We start from the raw sequence: 20,724 nt of genomic DNA on the forward strand, positions 1-20,724 counted from the left end.
TTTGCAGGACGTACTCATTCCTCAGGCAGCAAAAATAATCAGGCACATGAAATATCCCCTTTCTTCCTGTGGTGGGCAGTGAGCATTTTAAGTGGTTCTGAACTTTGCAGGGCCACGTGAGTAGTAATAGCAGAGGATGGCACTTTTTGTAGAATGGATCTCATCCAGACCTACAGGAACTTGATAGCATCAGCTACTGCTGAAGCAGTGGGCCCTGATGTCCACTACAGTGAACCAAAATGTGTTCCACAAAACCTACAAGTTACCTCCCTGCCTACTCTATATCCTGCTAGAGTCAGGAATGAAACCAACAGAGGAGAGAGATGCTTACTTACCTTACAAAGAGATTCTGGGATATTCTTGAGGTCCAGCTGCAGTATATTGCCAACGATGGGAAGAGGAACAGGACCAGGGGGAAGCTTTCCTCTTCCAAAGCCCTTTTTCCATGGTAAAATGAGGAGAAAGGAGATACAGAGCAGTAAGCCAAGAGCAATGACCACAGATGGATCCATTGCCACTCTTCCTTTCTACTAATGCAATAGAAGGCTTAGAATCCAAATCTGGAAAGGACAGCAATTATGAGATCAATCAGTTAATAATTCCCTAGTATCCTGAGTAACCTTCCAATGGACTCTGGCCTGCCCATAATAAAAAGAGAACCTTCCCCTTTTTTTGTAGGATGGTATTTTAAATTATCAGGAGCCATTCAATTTGTTGTTTAAAATTTTTTATTCATTTTCTTCCTTAGATACCACAGTTATTTCCAAATATTACCCCGGCTTCCTTTTCCAATCAATACTTCTAACAAACATTAAATAAAACCAATGATTCTAGGACTTTGACAGTCATGTCATATCCCATAGTCCTTACCACTCTACTGAGAGGAGGTGTTTCTCAATCTGTTCCAAGACTGAGGGTGCTTTTACAACATAAAAAAAACTTCACTGACCCATTGTTTTTTCATTCTTGAAGAGGATCATGACATCAGGAAGGTGATGCCATGAATTGCAAGTGGATTGGATTTAAGTGAGGGAGGTTTTTGCAAGGTCAGCAGCCTCACTTTCTCCTCCAGAGTCTTCTGGGTCAACTGGCAAGATATAGAACAGGACAACGGGAAATGAACCCAGATGCACTGGGAGACCTTGGACTTTTTAAGCTAAGGTCTTTCCCCAGTCTCATTCAAGAGAAATCTTGATTTGTTGGAGAGCAAGAGGGTGACTGTGGGCTCCTTCTTTGTTACAATCTTTAATATTCACAAGGAACACCACTGAGGCACTTCATGTGCCCCTTCATTTTTAAACAGATGCCAGCAGACCCTTAGAAACCCAGAATGCATGATTAACTTGTAAAAGATCAAAGTGGGCATGGAGTAACAGTGTGGGCCCCATCAGGAGCTCATTGTACAGGTATGTTATGTGAATGAGAGACAGAGATGTGACCAGAAAGGCCAGGGCACACGTTGCTCCCAAATATCTGCAAAACATAAACCTCACTGTGCTAATGTTCCCCTTGAGATTTTCTGCTTTAGAAATAAAACACAGTAAGATCTCAACCTCAAAAAGCAAGGAAGTCATGAGAGCTGAGAAAAGGCACTAGAGTTTAAAGTTTTTAAAATTCCCCATCAATGATAATATAAAACATTATTCCCTGTTCAACATTATCTGACAATTTTTAACCAAAATATCCTGATGTCACTGACTAACCATGTCCCCAGATACATCTGGAGATAGGTTTCCTTGATCCATATATTATAGTTGTACAACTAGTATTCATTAAAAACACATAATTACAAAAAAAAGCTTTTGTAAATTCAGCAATGCTTTTAAGTTAATTTGCATTTTATAAATTAATTATAACTACAGTTTTGAAAAATTACATATATATGTGTGTAAAAAAACCTTTCAGTGCACTGTGCTTACTTTGGTACATCAAACTTTAAAAAAAATGACAGTTGGATACATTTTCATCCATGGGGCACTTGGCCATTGCTCCATGATGTATACCTTGGGAAACAATGACCTGGTTTAAATTATCAATGGAGACCCTAACTGATAATAAAACTATCCTTCTCTGAGAAAAATGGTCTCTTTGTTGAAGGGTACATATAAAAATATTCTAAATTACTTTTGATTAGAGAAATGCAAATTAAAATAACTCAGAGGTCTCCCTTTTATCTATAAGATTGACTAATATGACAAAATGTTGAAGGGAATGCAGGAAAATTGGGATGCTAATATACTGTTGATAACAGTGAACTCTTGTGAACCGATGAAACCATTCTGGAAAGGAATTTGGAACCATGCCCAAAAGGCCACAAAACTATGGATACCCTCCTACCCAATAATACCACCATTAGGTCTGCACCCCAGAGACAGCATATGGTTGTGATGGAATACTATTGTGATGTAAGAAATGATGAACAGGATATTTTCTTTTCTTTTTTTTTTTTTTGCTTTTCGGAAGGGCAGTTGAGGTTAAGTGACTTTTCCAAAGTCACATGGCCAGTGAAACAGCAGTCCTGGGTGAAACCCAGAGTGCATACAAAAGACTCCCTTGGAGGCCACTTGGTCTTTACCTTTTAGTGGCTAATGATGAGGATAAGCTGCTGTGCTCCTCTCTGTGAGGAAGGACATCAGGCCTCTCACTCAGAGTTTAATGGAGTGATATGAGCAAATGATTTCCATTCTTTCAGTGAAACATAAGATAAAGCTGCCAGCTGAGAGGGGTGGAAGGAAGAAAGGAAAAAGAGGGAGGGGGAAGTAAGGGAAGAAGAGGCAGGAAAGGAATGAAGGAAGCAAACAAGGAAAAAAGGAAGGAAGGGAAGAAGGAAGTGAGAAAGGGAAGGAGGTATAAGAGGGAGCTGTGGGCAAATTGCTTCAGCTCTTTTTGGGAAATATGAGATGAGGCTGTCAAATGAGAGGGGTTCAAGGAAGGGGAACCCTGAGGAACTTGGTGGGAGATAATAAGGTTTGGAAAAACCATTGTAGTAAGATAGTTAGTAGATTATGGAGACCTAAAAAGATTGCTCTACCACAGGGAAAGCCCAATTGAGAAGATATTAAAGTGTGTGGTAGACCCATTGGGCACATTTTGATAATTTTCTCTACCTTCATTCATTAGCAGAGGAGTAAGAGCAAAGGCAGTAAATGGTGGCAGTAATCCTACCCAGACAAGGACTTGACTAGGTAAGAGTAGAGAAAAGACACAGGAATTTTCAATTAAACATTAACAAACAACAATTGCAAAACAGAGAGCAGCCAAGTTTGTTGTTTCAATCCCCTGTATTTCAATGAACCCAAGAAACGATTACCTTAAAAACCCAGAAGACAAAGAAGTTTGGGGGGAGAGGGAATAAGGATTTATATAACACCTGCTAGGTACCAGACACTGTACCAATCGCTGTACAAATATCATCTAATTGCATTCTCACAACAGCTTTGTAAAACAGGTGATGTTATTCCCACTTTACAGTTGAGGAAACTGAAGTTAAATGACTTGGCCAGAGTCACAAAGGAAGTAAATGTCTCAGGTCCTCCCAATTCCAGGCCCAGTGTTCTCTTTACAGCACCACCTTAATGGCTGGCTATCTGCTAGAATAATATGGCTTGTAAAGCCCTGAATTCTGTTTCTCTCTGTCACTTTGTGGGTGCTGTAGCACTGAAATTTGTTTAGTGTCATTTTTTACAGGTATTAGAGGTGACTGGAGAAGGAGTTCAAGCAAGTTCCTGCTTTTACTCCACCATCTTGGCTCTGCCCCATAAAGCTCTGAATTCTAAAGGGATTATCAAGTTTCTAGTTCAGATTCTGAGTCAGAACTCCAGCAATATAACCTCAGGAGTCCTCTTGCTGGGTAATTTGTATTTTGTGTGTGTTTTTCCTTTTTCTTTCTAAAAATGACTGTGTAGGGTTTGCCAGCCAATTAACATTTATTAAGTATATACTGTGTGAGAAAGACTGCTATGTGTTGGGGATACAAAAAGAGGCTAAAGACAACCCCTGTACTCAAGGAGCTTACAGTCTATTGGGGGGGACAAGAAGCACATACAAACAAGCTACACACAGAATAAATAGAAAGTAATCAAAAGGGGAAGGCACCAGAACTCAAAGGTGTTAGGAAAAGCTGCCTGTAAAAGACAGGATTTTGGTTGGGACTTAAAGGAAGCCAATAGGTAGTGAGTGATGAGGAGGGAGAACATTCTAGGTATGGCCAACAGTCAGGGGAAAGTCCCAGAGCAGGAGATGGAGCATCTTTATTTGTGGAACAGTAAAGAGGCCAGTGTCCCTTTATGAGTATACAAGGTGAGGATCAAGGTGTAAGAAAACAGGAAAGAAAGGAGGGAATTAGGTTGTGAAAGGCCTTCAATGCCAAAAAGAGGTTTGTGGAGATTTCATCCAGAGGAGATAGGGAGCCACTGGAGTTTATTGAGTAGGGGAGGTGACGTTGTCAGACCTTCACTTCAAGAAAATCAGTGGGGTGGCTGAATGGAGAATGGACTGGAGCAAAGAGAGACTTGAGGTAGGCAGATCCTCTAGCAGGTTATTGCAATAGTCCAGGCATGGCAGGGTGAGGCACTGAGAGAGGGAACCTAGGAAAATGGTGTTGCCCTCTACAATAATAGGGAAATTTGGAAGAGGGGGAGGTTTTGGGGAAAGGTAATGAGTTCAATTTTGGACATGTTGAGGTTAAGACATATGAAAGGCAATGGGAGATGGGAGACTGGAGATCAGCAGGGAGATTGGGGTAAAAGAAGTAGATCTGAGAATCATCAACATAGAAATGGTAATTAAACCCATGGGAGCTGATAAGATCATCAAGTGAAGTAGGATAGATGGGGAAGCAGCCCTGACAGAACCCTCTGGGACACCTCTAGGTAAGGGGTGTCCTCTGGAAGAGGATTCACTGAAGGAGACTGAGGAGCAGACAGATTAGTAGGAGAACCAGGAATGGTGTCTTGAAAAACTAGAGAGAAGACAGTATCAAGGAGAAGAGGGTGCTTAACAGTATCAAAGGTTGCAAAGAAGTTGAGAATTAGGACTGAGAAAAGGCTATTGGACTTGGCTACTGAGATCATGGGAAACTTTAGACAGAGAAATTTTGGTGGAATGATGAGGTTGGAATCCATACTGTAAGGGTTAAGAAGAAAGTGAGAGGACAGAAAATGGAGGCATCCATTGAAGACAGAGTTTTCAAGGAATTTAGTGGCAAAGGTTGAAAGAGACATAGGAGGATCTTTGGCAGGTTTGGAATAACCAAGTGATGATTTTTTTAGATTAACAGAGATGTGGGCATGTTTATGGGGAGTAGAGAAGGAGCCAGTAGAGTGGGAGAGATTGGGGATGACAGAGGTAGAAATCTGTTGAAGGACATGGGATGGAATAAGATCATTCATACAGGTAAAGAGAGGTTAGCCTTGGAAAGGAGTGAGATCACTTCTTCGTTGAGAAAGGGATGAAAGAGATAGTGGGAGGAGGCATATGAGTGATACCATACTGACTTCCCTGGCTTCCTCTAAGTCCCAAGTAAAATCCCATTTTTTAGAGAAAGACTTTCAATTCCCCTCTTAATTCTAGTGACTTCTTTCTGTCAATTGTTACCTATTTATATTGTAGATAACATTTTTGGATATTTATTTGCATATTACCTCCCCCTATAGAATATGAACTCCTTAGAGAGGCTACTATTTTTTCCCTCTTTTTATATCCCCAGTGCTTCCTGGCACTTACCAAAGGTTTATTGATTGTGATAAGGAAAAGGAGAGAAGAGAGTTCATGATGAATGTCTTCAATTCTTTCTGTAAAAAAGAAGAGGCCAAGTTCTCAGTTGAAAAGGTGGAGGGAAGAGAAGCCATGAGAAATTGAAGGAGGGATGAAAAGGTTTGGAAGAATTGCTGTGGGGAATGGGACAGTGATATGATAAAGGGGGCATAGAAGGATTGGCTAGCAACAGTGAGGGCCCAGTTGAGGTTGTGTAACATAAATTTGCAGTGGATCTGATCAGATTGGTCATGTGATTTTCTCCACCTTCATTCAGCAGCTCACATGGAGGAGCAAAGGTGATGTAGTAAGAATGATCCAGACAGAGGCTTGGCAGGATCAATCAATCAAACATTTACTAAGTACCTACTTTGTGTCAGGTACTGTGCTTAGTGCTGGGTATAGAAAAAGAGACAAAAGACAACCAGCAAAATAAGGGGTCTAGGGACTTAAGGGCACAGTATGGCGTTGAACTGGTTCACCAAGGGGTCAAGATTGAGAAAAAGAAAAGAGTATAGTTAATACAGGGGTGATGGCCAAAGAAAGAAATGAAGGTTTGAGGAATTAAAGGTGATGGTGAAGAGTCAAGACCAACAATAGTGTTTGGTAAGAGAGGAGGGAGGGAAACATGGAAAGCCAATAGATTATGGTCAGATAATGAGATTTGGGGAAATTGAGTGATTAGGGGGTTTCATAAAAAGTCCCTGTGTATATTGAAGTCCTAAGCATGAGGGCAGTAGTGGAGAAGAATAAAAAAATGGTGTGCCACATTACTGTTATTGTTTGTATTTCTTTCTCATAGAGAATCATATCAGGAACTTGTAAGGATTTGTAAATGAATTGGATTCAAGTGAGAGAGGGCTGTGCAGAGTCACCAGCCTCACTTCCTCCTTCAGAGCCATCCAGGTCCAGTGGCAAGACATAGATCAGAACAACTGGAGACAGCAACTCAATGAGGAAGGAAGAAGTGTAATGTAGAGGTCTCTGAAATGTTTCTCAGTTTATGTGTCCATATTGGTTTGTCTAAATGTGGCTCATGAGAAGATGTGTCTGGGTATCTCTAGTCTCCTCTGCCCACCTTCTCCAAAGAAGATACCTACTAGGAAGGAATCAGGAAGTTGGAGCCATAAGGATGGCCACTGCTCTCCTCAGATATGGGGTTCTAGACTAGGATTATATCTATCCATCCCACCCCCAAGTATTGTTAGTCTAGGGGAAAAGAAGCTAATATTAAGGGGGACCAGGAAAGGCTTCTTATGAAGAGTCAGATATGCAGACTTGAAGGAAACTAGGGAAGACAAGAAATAGAGATAAGGAGGGAGAGAATTCTAGGCATGGGAATAAACCAGTGAAAATACCCAGTTAGGTGATAGAGTTTCTTATTCAAGAATGAGAAAGTCCAGTGTCACTGGTTTAGATTATATGGTAGAGTATTAAGAACTAAGAAGTCTGGCAAAGTGGAATGTGGGGTGGGGGGAGGGTATCAAGGGCTTTTAAAGTAAAAGAGGATTTTATATTGGATCCTGAAGGTGATAGGGAGTCATTGGAGTTGAGCGTCAGTGGCTGGAGCAGGGGGGAGGGGAGTTACGTGGTCACACCTGTGCTTTGGAAAGATCACTAGGACAGCTGAGTGGAGTGGGAACAACGAATGGCCTTGGAGTCAGAAAACATCTGAATCCAAATCTGACCTCAGACATATTAGCTTTACCTGGGCAAGTCACTTAACCTGTATTTGCTTTTGTTTCAATGCAAAATACAGATTAAAGAACCCATCGTAGGGTTGTTGTGAGGATTAAATGAAGTATTTGTAAAGCACTTAGCACATAGTAAGCACTTCAAAAAATGTATTATTCCCACCTTCCCCTTAAGACAGACTGGAAGACCAACCAGAAAGCAACTATATTAGACCAGACATGAGGTTATGAGTGATTGTTTTAAAGTAATATTAAATTAATAAATAGAATCAATTAGTTAATTATTAATTTATTTAATTAATTAATTATAATTTAATTAATTATTAATTAATAAAATTAAAGCAATATCAGAGGAGAGAAAGGGTCTGTGAGAGCTATTGTAGAGAGTGAGCTTGACGACAGATTGGACATAGGAGTTATATGTGAATGAGGAAGAATATGATATCTCGGTTGGAAATTTAGGTACTGGTAAAATGGTTTCCTTCAGATTAATGGGGAAGTTAGGGAGAGGGGAAGTATTTGGGGGAGAAAGATCAGCACTGGACTTGAGTTTAGGAACTATCTGCATAGAGATGTCAATCCACAGGGAGCTGATGCAATAACTAAGTGAAATAGAGAAAAAAAAAAGTCCAGAGCAGAATCTTGGAGGACATATATTACTGAGTATGTGGAGGGGACTAGGCTATTACTCAAATTTTTCTGAGCTACTCCATGGTTTATCTGTGGTAATTACTCTTAGAAACCCAATCTTTTTTTACTGTCTTGGAACCATTTCTGTTGAACTAGAGATTGGTTGTCATTTTACTGGAAGTCCCAAGTAACTGCCAAGATGCAAGCACTGCTTTTTGACAAATTAAAGTGTGCACCAATTCTGAATACAATAAAATGGGAGGAAACTTAAAAAGATATCCAAGTCTAAATTTTTATTATATTTTCTCATGTCAATTTATGCATATATGAAAAATGTTAAGTTTGCGCAGTAACTCCTACAGTTTGAACTATTGTTGTGCTATTAACTATTGACTGGACCCCCCCCCCCCAAGCCTTTTGAAAATCTAATAACAAAGTAACAAAATAAGCTTGCACTTCATAAACCTTTTTTTAAAATTTATGTTAAAGGGGTGGAGCCAAAATGGTGGCATAGAAGCAGGAAAACTCTGTGGTCTCCCCTGATAACCATCTCAAAACCTATAAAGTATGACCCTAAAACAATTTTAGAGCTACAGAACCCACAAAGTGGCAGAGAGAAATAAATCTCCCACTGAAGGCAGCCCAGAAGGTGGACAAGAAGGGTTCATGGCAACCCACTGGGAGCCAAGACCAGCCCTGCATGAGTACAGGGTTTTAGTTTTTAGAGATCTTGGCCTGCAGATCATAGGGGGGCCAAGTGAACATTTAGAGGGTAATTGCTCTTGCTTTAACATGCCTGGATCTGGATCATGGTCTTGGGTAGTGGTCCTGAGATGTGTGACCAGTGAGCCAGAGTTTGTGGGGGATGCAGAGACTGCACCCTCCTAATAGGTCCAGCAGCTGCAAAAATGCCAGCGATTTGGGACAAAGCTCTCCTCTCTGGAAGCAGAGTACTACTGTGGCAAAGAGATCAAAATCAAGTAATTGAGTAGCAACATCAGCTAGCAAAGTTTTTTTATTTGGATTTTCTGTCACTATGAACCTGTAAAATATCAAAATACATCAATATCAATATCTATCTCTACCTATGTATATGTATGTATATACATACATACATAAACACACACACTGCAAACGAGGGAGGGAAATATGTTTTCTCATCTCTTTAGGAACAAGTTTGGCTTGGTCATCAAAATTATGCGACATTTGGTTTAGGGTGGGTTTCCGTTTTCATTATTGTCACTATGAATAGTTTTCTTGGTTCTGCTTAATTTACTCTGCAATTGTCATAAAACTGTCAAGGCTCCTTTGAATTCTTCATAAAGAATAAAGCATTAATAAGTTTTTACAATAGATGACTTTTACACAGTAGAGAATGGGATCTAATAGAAGGGATGAAGCTTTGGGAGAACAGTACACAATTAAGAATAATTAGGGGCAGCTAGGTGGCCCAGTGGATAGAACACTGGAGTCAGAAGGGCCTGTGTTCAAATCTAGCCTCAGACTGAATTATGTGACTAGATGTGTGACCCTGGGCAAGTCACTGAAGCCTGGTTGCCTTGCCAAAAAATAAAAGTCCTGGAGCCTTAATTAACAAGTGAAAATATGCTTTAATATTTATAAATCATGGATTGGAAATTTTAAGCCATTTATAGATTTCAAAATGAAAAATCTCTTACCTATATCTACAATTAACCTAATAATAGTAATATTTCTCCTTCTAAATATAAAATTTTTATGTCCTAATATATGGTCAGTCATTGTAAAGATACCATGAAGTTCTGAGAAAAAAGTTTATTCCTTTTCATTTCCATTCAAGTTCCTTGAGATATCTATCATATCTGGCTCATTTAAAATTATATTCACTTTCTTGACTACTTTCTTATTCATTTTTAGGTTAGATTTCTAGTTCTGAGAGGGAAAAGCTAAAGTCACCCACTATTATAGTAATACTATCTATCTCTACCTGTTATACATTTAAGTTTTCTTTTAAAAACTTAGATGTTAAAGCATTTGTTGCATATAGGTTCAGGACTGATATTGCTTTATTTTCCATAGTATCTTTTATCAAAATATAGTCACCCTCTTTATCTCTTTTAATTAAACTATTTTAGCCATAATTTTGTCTGACATCATGATCTCTAAGTCTGTCTTTCTGCATCAGATGAAGCATGATAAATTGTACTCCAGCTCTCCATTTTAACTGTGTATATCTTTTATTCTTAAGTGTGTTTCTTGTTGACAAGATATTATTGGATTCTGATTTTTAATTCCTTATGCTTTTTCCATTTTATGAATGAATTTATTCCATTTACATTCAAAGTTATAATTACTATTTGTGAATATTTCTGTTACCTTATCTTCTCCCATTGCCCTCTTATTTATTATTCTACCCATCCTTCTAAGAGTCCCTCTCTTATCCTCTCCCCCCATCCTCCTAAATCTTAATCTATATACCCTTCTAAAAGTCCTTCCCAGACCCTATCTCCTGGTCTTCTCACCTCTCTACAAGTCCAGAAGATTCTACACCCCTCCAGATGTACACATTCTTTCCTCTTTAACTCAGATCCTATGACAATGAGGTTCCAACATTACCAACCAACAACCTCCACCTCTTTCTTCTTATCAGTTCTACCTTTCATGACCACTTTTTGAGATAATTGCTCCTTTTTACCTTTTTCTACCCAATTTTGAGAATCACCCTATCATATACAACTTAGCCCCAACCTCTTTCAAACTAACCTAGTAATGGTGACATTTTAAGAATACTGATAACATTTTCCTATATGTAAGAAGTAAGTAGTTTGACCTTAATGAATCCCTTATAATTAGTCTTTGATGTTCCTTATATTTTCAAATATTTCCGAGACTAGAGGAAGTTTTCTAATGTTAAATGATAATGAAATAGTGCAAGTTAAGGTAGATTGACACTATGATCCCTTCTAAGATTTTTTTTTTGCAGTGTTTATGATCATAAGTACGATAGAGTGGAATCTAGAATGGGAAAAGGGGATAGGTCTTCGAATTTGAATGCTGAAATGAATGAGCGAATGAACAAATGAATGAATGAAAAAGCATTTATTAAGCATGTTTTTATATATCAACTTCTATGTGAAACTAGGAGGTTAGTTATCCATTCAAATCTTCATCTTTTCTTCAAAGAAGATCAGAATCAATCAAGATTGACAATGGGGATGAAAGTAGAAGGACTGTTCCCATTTTTCAGAGGCTGCTGAAAATAATCTTACTGCTTCCTTGCTTTTTGTATCTTTTAAGTACTTACAAGTACTTGCGCATATAGCCAATGCTAAGTTTCCATACTCTTGGACAAAAAGAAAACCGGACTATTTGTGTTTATTTTGGAAGTATGTCATGATGGGTAAATGAAAGAGTCCCCTCTCAGTAGCAGTTTGTAGAGTAAGAAATTTTAGCATCCTGCTCATATGGTAGCTTTAAAGATGAAAGAATGTCACTATATTGGGTTTCTCTGCATAAAGAACTTGCCTCCAGATAGCAATTGGAAGACTAATTGTTACCCTTTTCATATGTATACAAAGAATGAGAGACCATTGGGTGTATTCTTTATCTGATATGTTAACAGATATTGTTCTGAATTAGAGATGAGGATATAACTGTTAAAAACAAGGTAGATTAATGTACATGTAATGATAAGCTTTTGAAAAATTCTTGTGTCCCTGGAGGATGAGCACCTGGGGACATTACCTCTACAACTAGTGATATAGAGTGGTTGAAATTGCATCTCTGGAAACCTTTTCCTTTAGAAGGGTACAAGAGCGATAGGCAACAAAGAGTGTGCAGGCAACCTGGACCCTGTCCTTTGGCTCAGAAGGAATTACATTTGTCAGTTGAAGAACTCTATACAGCCCAATTGAAAATCCTCAGGCAGATGCATAATTGATTGAAATTGAATATCTGTAGTACCTATCCTAGCTACTACTTTCATTAAATCAGTCATGGTAATATGTGTGCCAAATAATTCCTTTCCACAAATCTTAAAATAACCTGGTCTCTTGACTTTGTATTGTTGCAAAAGCCATCTCCCTCATAAAATATATTCCTTATATTCTGTTCAACTCATCTTCCTTATGTATAGATCAGGTCAATATTCAGTTCAATTTTGTTTACTGAGTAAAATTCAAACTCTTCTTCCTGACATTCAAGGCCTCTCTTTGTTTCTAGGTTATTCTCATATTAATATCCTCTAGGCACTCTATGCTTCAGTCCAACTGGACTACTCAAATGTGGCCTGTATTTTTTTTAACATACATACTTTGTAATTAGAGTAGGCAGGTGAAATACATAGTAGTAGATATAGTAGAAGTAGTAGTAGTAATAGTAGTTGTTGTTGTTGTAGCAATAATACTTGCAGCTAACAATTATATAGTACTTACTATATGCCAGATAATGTGCTAAATGCTCAACAATTATCAACTCCTTTGATCCTCACAACAACCCTGGGAGATTGATGCTACAATTATCCCCATTTTACAGATAAGGAAGCCAAAACAAACAGAGACAAAGTGACTTGCCAAGGGTCATACCTCTAGTAAGTGTCTAAGGCTGGATTTTAACTCAGATCTTCCTAACTCCAGGTCCTACACTCTGTCCAAGGTACCACCTAACTGCCCTCTCATAGCATTAACATTGCAATTAACCTGTCATCAGAGTAAGATGTGTGTATGTATTGAAATGTATGACCTGAGACATTTCAGGAGTAAAGAAGGGCTTCTAATGTATTGGTGGTGAATAGTTGCACATAAGTATAGGATAAAGGCCTTACTAATAAGAAGCTTAACATTTGGTGAGGAGCAAAAAGCATGTCTGAAAGCATATATGAGATAAGATGGATAAATAATTCAGATTCAGATTGCGTAGTACACACTGTAAGTACTAAAGAGGTCCCAAGGATAGGGCATCTGAACTGTGATTTGAAGGATGGGTACAATTCTAATTAGCGGAGTTGAAGAGAAGAAATATTCCAGGAATAGGGAATTTCTGGGGAATGTTGGGTCCAATGTGGAGTATGAGATTAAGCTAGAAGGGTATGTTGGGCTACTATCATAGAGGGCTTTCATTGTCAGGCAATGAAATGAATATAGCTTCTTCATAGCATATGAAGAGTCTCTGGGGCAGTTTGAACCAGGGATGGTCATTCACTTGTTTTTGAGAGGTAGAAAGCAGAGCTTATAGAAGGGGGGTATTCTGCCAAATCCACTGGCAATTGGGGAGATGTCAATATCTTTTGGGTCAATGGGAGATTTTAAGGTAAAATTCTGTAAGATGGAAGTAAGAAACAGAAATAATTCCATCCAAGCCAGACTTTCCCCAGCACATATCCGTTTTCCTGAAAGAAACAAATACAAGGATTTCATATTCATACATTTCTAAAACATCTAGACCACTTCTTCAGAATTAGAGGGAGCCCACTAACACTTGGTGGCATTAGGTAAAAGACTGCATGCATTCCTTTCCTATCTGGTCCTAGACTCCTTTGAAGAGTCAGTTCCTCCTGAACAGAGAGGCAATATCCCTCCAGTATCCTTACTCTAAATTAATCCCCCTGAGTCAGAATAAATCCTGGGATTTATATTCAGAGGAAAGAATTCATTGCCCTAGGGAGAAAACAATCACTCATTTATAAGCAGAAGAACTAAGCTACTCAAGAACAGTTACCCAGAGCAAGTATAATGGGGAAAGGTGACAGAAGAATGATCAGAGTTCCCATTGGGAACCTCATGTCACCATTATGGACAGAAAACACTTCTGGAATAGACCCTGAAAGTTCATAGCCATCCAGTCACTTGTCTTAACTACTCACTCTGAGGAATAAATTATAAATTAGAACCAATTGAGTAGGTCATGGCATTTGAGACAGCAATGTCAGGGATAGTTAGCTGCCTGCCAACATTCATGTCTTCCAGTTCCAGACTTGGCTCTCACCAGCATTACCTGATAACCAATAGGTTTCCCCAGGAACTGAAGGTGAAAGGACAAGACAGACCATCATCTACAATTCTGTTTCAGTTTTCTCCTTTAAAATCTATATAACTAGGAAAGGAGGATCCATACTTATGTGTCCTAATCAGGAGTCACGTTTAGTTGTTGGTTTTTTTTTAGTTTTTTGGAGGGGTAGGCAATTGGGGTTAAGTGACTTGTCCAAGGTCACACAGTTAGTAAGGGTTAAGTGTCTGAGGTCAGATTTGAACTTAGGTCCCGCTGACTCCAGGGCCAGTACTCTATTCACTGAGCCACCCAGCATCCCCAGGAGTCACATTTCTAAAAAATTGTAAACTCTAAGATTGTATCTTCAGTGGACTTAGTCATAATGGTACCTGATTTATAGGCCTTTAAGATAACCCAATCCCCTTCGTTGGCTTGATAAGATACAAGATTGTACCATGCTAACATAAAATCCCGGAAAACTATCTGAGATGTAGTTCCTAGTTGAGGGTAACTGGGAGGATAGTTTTTAATATGGGTAGGTGGATCGAACTTTAGTTGTGGGTTTGGAGGCAGAACAGAGTGGCCACTATCTCAATTCTGCCTCTTATTTGGAATAAGCTCAACTACCCTGAAACCCAGCTGATTTAGTAGATGAACCATAGCCCAAGGATAATTAGAAAATGATGTATCATGTTTCCATCCTACTCTCTGGTTTTAGAACTTAAAAGGACCATAAAGGTCACCGAGTCCAACCTAATCTTTTGGCATATAAGCTAACTGAAACCCAGAGAAATGAAATATTTTGACCATGGCTGCATAGTTAATAAGTAGCAAAGCTGGATAGAAACACAGGTCCTCTGAGTTATTGATCCATCTTTAATGCAGACATTTAGATGAATGCCTTACCTGTAGAAAAAGGAATGAAATAGTCACTCTTCTTAAACTTGCCACTTTCATCCAGGAAGTGTCCTGGGTTGAACTTGTCTGGCTTGGGGAACACTTCATCATCATACAGAACAGAAGACAGTACTGGTATTATCATGGTACCCTGAAAAGAGAAGATAGAACCAAATAATTAAAAAGCAAGAACCATAGGATGTTAGAGCTGAAAGAGTACTTAGAAATATCATCTAATCAAACCCCCTCATTTTTAAGTATGGAAAGAGCCAATATTTTTAGAATGCCTGTGCTGATTGTAAATTAGAAAATCTGCAATACTATTATGAGAAATGAAACTGAATTTTGGGACCTCATGGGGCAGAACCAGTCCTGAGGAGTAAAAGACACAAGGAGGCAGATCTCAGGTTACCCAAAATTAAGAAAATAACTTTTGACTATTAGATTTATCAGAGAAGGAAAGAGCTACCTGAATAGACAATAAGTGCACCAAGAGTGCATAAGTTAAATCATATGCCAGATGATGTGAAGAGGCAGAAATGAATTCTGACCCATGTCAGTATGTGGAAGAATAAAATATCGTCACTCAGAAGAATAAGGAAAGAGCTGATAAAAAAATGGGTAGCTCTCCTTAAAGGTAAAGATGAATGCTCTGAGGAAGAAGCACTTACTTGTATTCTAAGGAATGATAAAGCAGCTTCACAGTTGCTATCTGGTAAGATATCCAGGAAGAAGAGAAGAGTAATGGTTGGTGACTTCTTGTGGAAAGATATTGAAACAGTTGTTTGCTGACAATGATCAAAATATATAGGTCTGCCATATTCTCAGAGCACATATCAAAGACATAACAGTGAACCTCCCAAGACTCAGCAAGGGGGATGGCTACTACTCACCTCTAGTGATTCACATGAGGAAAAATAAGTCTTCTACAAAGAACCAGGGAAGCATTTCCACAGGTTTTGATATTTAGGACAAAAACCAAAAACAAAAGACCTTAGGAGTACAGGTGTTGTATTCATTACAGCTGTAAGTGGAAGCAAAGATCCAGAAAGGAAAGACAGATTTCATAAATGAACATCTTGTAAGATGGGGTTTGAGAAAGGGATTTGGCTTTCTGTACCACATCTGAATTAAAACATAGGAACGATAGACACCTAATCAGGAACAGAATGATGCACCAAGCAAAGGCTGGCAGCATTATTCTTTTGGTTTCTCACAAATATAGTCAAAAGTGTTTTTCAATCCTTAAGAGCATGGCTACAAAAGATGGATTGGAGATTTTAAGACAAGGAAGAAAATTTGACCTCAAAGTTATAACCAGGACTTGGTAGGATGAGATTCTTAAAAAGAATGAAGCTCTGGAAAGAGTGTATCTTATTCAAAAGAAACAGGATAGGAAAAAGAGGTTTGTATAGTATAAATTAAAAAGATATAGGGAGCAGAGGAAAGAAGAATGATGAAAAGCATCCAGGTAAAGAAAGATGGAGGCAACATCAAGGATGACGTTGTCACGAGAGTATTCTATAGACCACTTGGACAGAAAGAAGAAATAGACAAGGAATACAGATTTTAAGCTCAGGGGGTAAGATATGATATAGCAGTGATGGAAGACTTCAATTATTCATTCAGTTCTTTCAGTTTCTTTTCTGTCAAAAACAGAGAAGGGCATAATCCCTGACTTTATTTTGGAGGTGGGCTAGTAAGTGTGTCAAGTGTCTGAGGCTGGATTTGAACTCAGATTCTCCTGACTCTGGGGCCGCTGCTCTATTCACTGTGCCACTTAACCTAGTGTTCTTAATGATAATTTTATCCTACAAATGAAGAACTCAAAAAGGGGAAATTCTTTTATTGATCCAATGCTCACCATCTGAGAGGAACTTGGATCACAAAGATGTAAATACAGATCTCTGTGGCACAAGATTCTTCCTCTGAAGGGATCATGCTGTATGGCAGGGGATGCTATCACACTTGGCACACTTTCTGTGCACCTGTGGATGGACATTATGGAAATTTTGGGAAGGTGACCAGTTCATCTTAGAGTTTATAACAGAGGCAACTAAGTGGTCTAATGGATGGAGTATAGGACTTGGAATCAGAAAGACCTGACTTGACCTCAAATATGTACTAGCTGTGTGACCCTGGCCAAATCTTGTACTCTCTTAGACTCAGTTTCCTCATGTATAAAATGAGAATAATAACAGTGTCTACATTTCATGGTGGCTTTGAGGATAAAAAGAGGTAATATTTGTAAAGTGCTTCACAAATAGTAATGCGGGTGATTATTATTATCACCAAGAAAGAGAAGAGTTTTTTTCTGATCACAAAAAGAGAACCACTCCTGAAGATGGAAGAAAAGGAACATTTTGTAAAGATACCAATGTAGATAAGGTAGCCAGATGGTGCAATGGAGAGACTGCAAGACCTGAAGTCAGGAAGACCTTAGTATAAATCCTGACTCAGACACTTACAAGCTTCATGACCCTAGGAAAGCCAGGTAGTCTCTCTAAGACTTAGTTTCTTCACCTGTAAAATGGGGATAAATAGTGGCATCTACTCCCACAGAGCTGTTGTAAAGATTAAATGAGATAATCTATGTAAAGCAAGCCTCATAGTCCTTTATAAAGAATAGCTAGAATTATTACAGGGAACTCACCAATGAACTTAGATTTTTCAGACAAAGATGAGTAAAAGATGCATGTCACAGTTCCATCAGAATGATAGAACTGGTGAAGCCCAGAATGAACAGAGACTGGTGAGAATAATGAAGGGCAATAAGAGGGGTTTTTAAAAACTATATTGTAGAATAAAGGAGGATTAAAGAAAGGATAACCCCCAAATTCAGAGCATTTTAGGATGAGCATGAAAAATGACAAGAGGATACACAAATCTTCTCAGCTTTTCTTTTGCTTCTGGTTTTTTTCTGAACCAAGGGAATGAGTAAAATTAATAAACAAACAAACAAACAAACAAATAAATAAATAAATATGGCTGATAGGGATTTAATACCACAGAGAAGTAAGGAGAAAATAGGAGAGCACCTAAACTCCAGTGCAAGAAAAATAAAGTGACAAAAGTGCACTTCAATTTGCACTCAGAGAGTAGAATACATTTCTAAAGGGATAATTAATATTGATAAGGAAAGAATAGAGAAGCATCATCATTATTTACTTTTCGAAGGTGTTACTAAACTGGTAGATCTGGATAATGCTGTATATAGAATTTACTTAGATTTTAGCAAGCATTTGACAAAGATTTTCGTGTTCTTCTGAAAAAGTAGAAATATACAGTTTAGACTATCATACGGTTAGGTGGATATAAAACTGACTGACCAGATACAAAGGTTCATTATTGAAGGTTAAGTGGCAGCTTGGAAGTAGGCACCTTTGTACTATGATCTTATCAGCCCCCATATGAATATTTTATTCCTTCTAGGAGTCATATTTTAGGAGGACATTGAAGAACTCAAGGTTACTCAAAGGAGGGAAACCAGTATGATAAGAACAAGTCCTTACCATGTGAAGATGGATTGAAGGAAATGTGATATTAAGACAAGAAAACAGAAGACATAATAGAACAGGAGAAATAACAACTGATTTCAAGTATTTTATGGGCTGTTACTAGAAAGAAAGAGTAACTTTGTTCTGTTTTGCTCCCGGGGACAAAACCAAGAGGAATAGAGTCATAAAATTACAAACAGTCCAAATGCAAGAAAAATTCCCTCAACATGGAGCCATCCAAGATTAGAATGGAATGCCATTCCATTAAGTGATTCTCCCTCATTAAATTCTTTAGGCAAAGATTGGGTGACCACAAGGTGAGCATACTGGTAGATGGGATTATTTGTCAGACTGGGGATGGACAATATGACCACTGAAATCCCTTCACATTCTGAAATTCTGTGATCTCTTCTCAGTTGGCTTGAGGTTCCTCCTAACTCTAATATTCTATAATTCAATGGGAGAGAGTACAAAATCTTGTGTTATAGTGAGAAATACTTCTGACCTTGGGGATAAGATATTGTCTAAATTGAACATCTTCTGTCACTGAATGGGGCAGGCTGGTGGGAAGGAGGTTAATGAATCGCTGCATCTCGTGTATCACAGCATTGGTGTAAGGCATCTTGTTTCTGTCCTCTATGCAGGGACTTCGATTTCGGCCAATCACAAGATCAATTTCTTCATTAATTTTTCCTGTCACAATATGAATGGAAATTGATCATGAAATTAGGAACAAAAACTGCCTTCTCTCATATTTTTTCTTATTTTGTACCAAGAATTACACTGGTAAATTATGCACTTGACCCTCACATTCTGATAAATGATAGATAGATAGATATGTACATACATAGATAGGTACACAGATGGATGAAAATTCCATTTTAGTCTCTTAAACCAGCTGAGATTCCCTGGAGGCACCTATGCCCTCAGGACAGGCTCAAGTTGTCCTTAAAAAAATACAAGCCAAGCAGCATTTGGCTAAAGAAATGAGGAGGAGGGGCAACCAGGTGGCTCAGTGAGTAAGAGCACTGGCTCCAGTGTCGGGGTGACCTGGATCAAATCTGGGCTCAGATACTCAGCACCACACCCAGAAATAACTGGCCGTGTAACCTTGAGCAAGTTACTTAACCCCGATTGCTTTAAAAAAAAAAATGAGGAGGGGTTTCAGTCTGGACCTTTTCCAGAACTCAGTGTGACCAACCATAGGCCCAAAGTACTGCCCTGAAGGGCTCTATAAGTGACAGGAATCCAGATGCACCAGCTCCTCCTATGGTCAGGAAGGATCAATGAGCCATCAGGAATCAGTGCCTCTCAATCATCCAGATCCCCCCTGGGGGGCTATCACTGGGCTATAGCCTCTGTCCCTATCACCATCTCTATGCCTATCTCTAAGAAGAACTCACAATTACATACCATGTAATTAAGCAGGGTGGAGCTAGTAGTGGAGGAGAAGGAATGAGTCAGCTTGAATGTATAAGACTTAAATATGTTAAAATTACAACAGAAAAGTTTCCAAGGAAAGTTTCAAAAATATAATGAATGCCTCCCATGCTGACTAAATTATGGATGTGTATGATCAGCCTGTTATACTACCTGTTATCTCAGGGTGTTTCGAGAGAAGCAGGAGTCCATATCTCAGGGTGGTGCTTGTTGTCTCTGTTCCTGCAGCAAATAGATCACTCGCAGTACAGACAAGGTTTTCAATGGTAAATTCAGACTGGGGTTGTTGCTTTTCCTAGGAATAATTTGGGATGATTAACTGAAAAGTGAGGGAGGCAGCAGGGCATAATGAAAAGTTAGAAGGATTTGGAGGCAGAGGACCTTGTTGTGAATCCCAGTTCATTTTATTTTTTTAAATTGGGGGGGGGGGAAGGCAATCAAAGTTAATTGACTTGCCCAGGGTCACACAGCTAGTAAGTGTTTGAGGCCAGATTTGAACTCAGATCTTCCTGACTTCACAGTGCTCTATTCACTTTTCCACCTAGCTGCCAACCCCACCCCTCCAGCTCTGATCTTGACATTGGACAAGTCATTTAACCTATTTATGTTTCAATTTCTTCATCTGTGAAATGAGGGGGTTGGATTCAATGATCTCCAAGAAAATTACGGTTGAACAATAGAATCCAAAGCGGAACAAAGAGCTGACAATTATGAAGGAAGTTTGGCCCTTGTAGATATTACAAAGGTGAGAGAGAAAGAGAAAAGGGACAGAGAGAGAGAGAAAGAGAGAGAGAGAGAGAGACAGAGACAGAGAGAGAGAGAGAGAGAGAGAGAGAGAGAGAGAGAGA

At 38.8% G+C, this 20,724-nt stretch overlaps 1 protein-coding gene and 1 pseudogene across 4 annotated transcripts in view; both read right to left on the reverse strand.

Annotated features, from left to right (window-relative positions):
• Positions 1-512, reverse strand: part of LOC138168697 (cytochrome P450 2C19-like) — a 35,947-nt gene extending 35,435 nt beyond the window's left edge. For 2 of the 4 annotated variants that reach the window (XM_069097589.1, XM_069097586.1), the window contains exon 1: positions 336-512. In XM_069097589.1, coding sequence (XP_068953690.1) covers positions 336-512 — 177 coding nt within the window. Of the gene's footprint in view, positions 1-331 lie in introns of all 4 variants that reach the window. The other 2 variants (XM_069097588.1, XM_069097587.1) reach the window with 2 other exon arrangements.
• Positions 513-13,252: 12,740 nt separating this feature from the next.
• The window catches only part of LOC138168374 (cytochrome P450 2C19-like), a 17,700-nt pseudogene continuing 10,228 nt past the window's right edge, over positions 13,253-20,724 (reverse strand).

Source organism: Petaurus breviceps, unplaced genomic scaffold, assembly GCF_028583685.1.
Source record: "Petaurus breviceps papuanus isolate PSGF00001 unplaced genomic scaffold, PetGlider_PUasm1.0 37, whole genome shotgun sequence".
Taxonomy (NCBI): domain Eukaryota; kingdom Metazoa; phylum Chordata; class Mammalia; order Diprotodontia; family Petauridae; genus Petaurus; species Petaurus breviceps.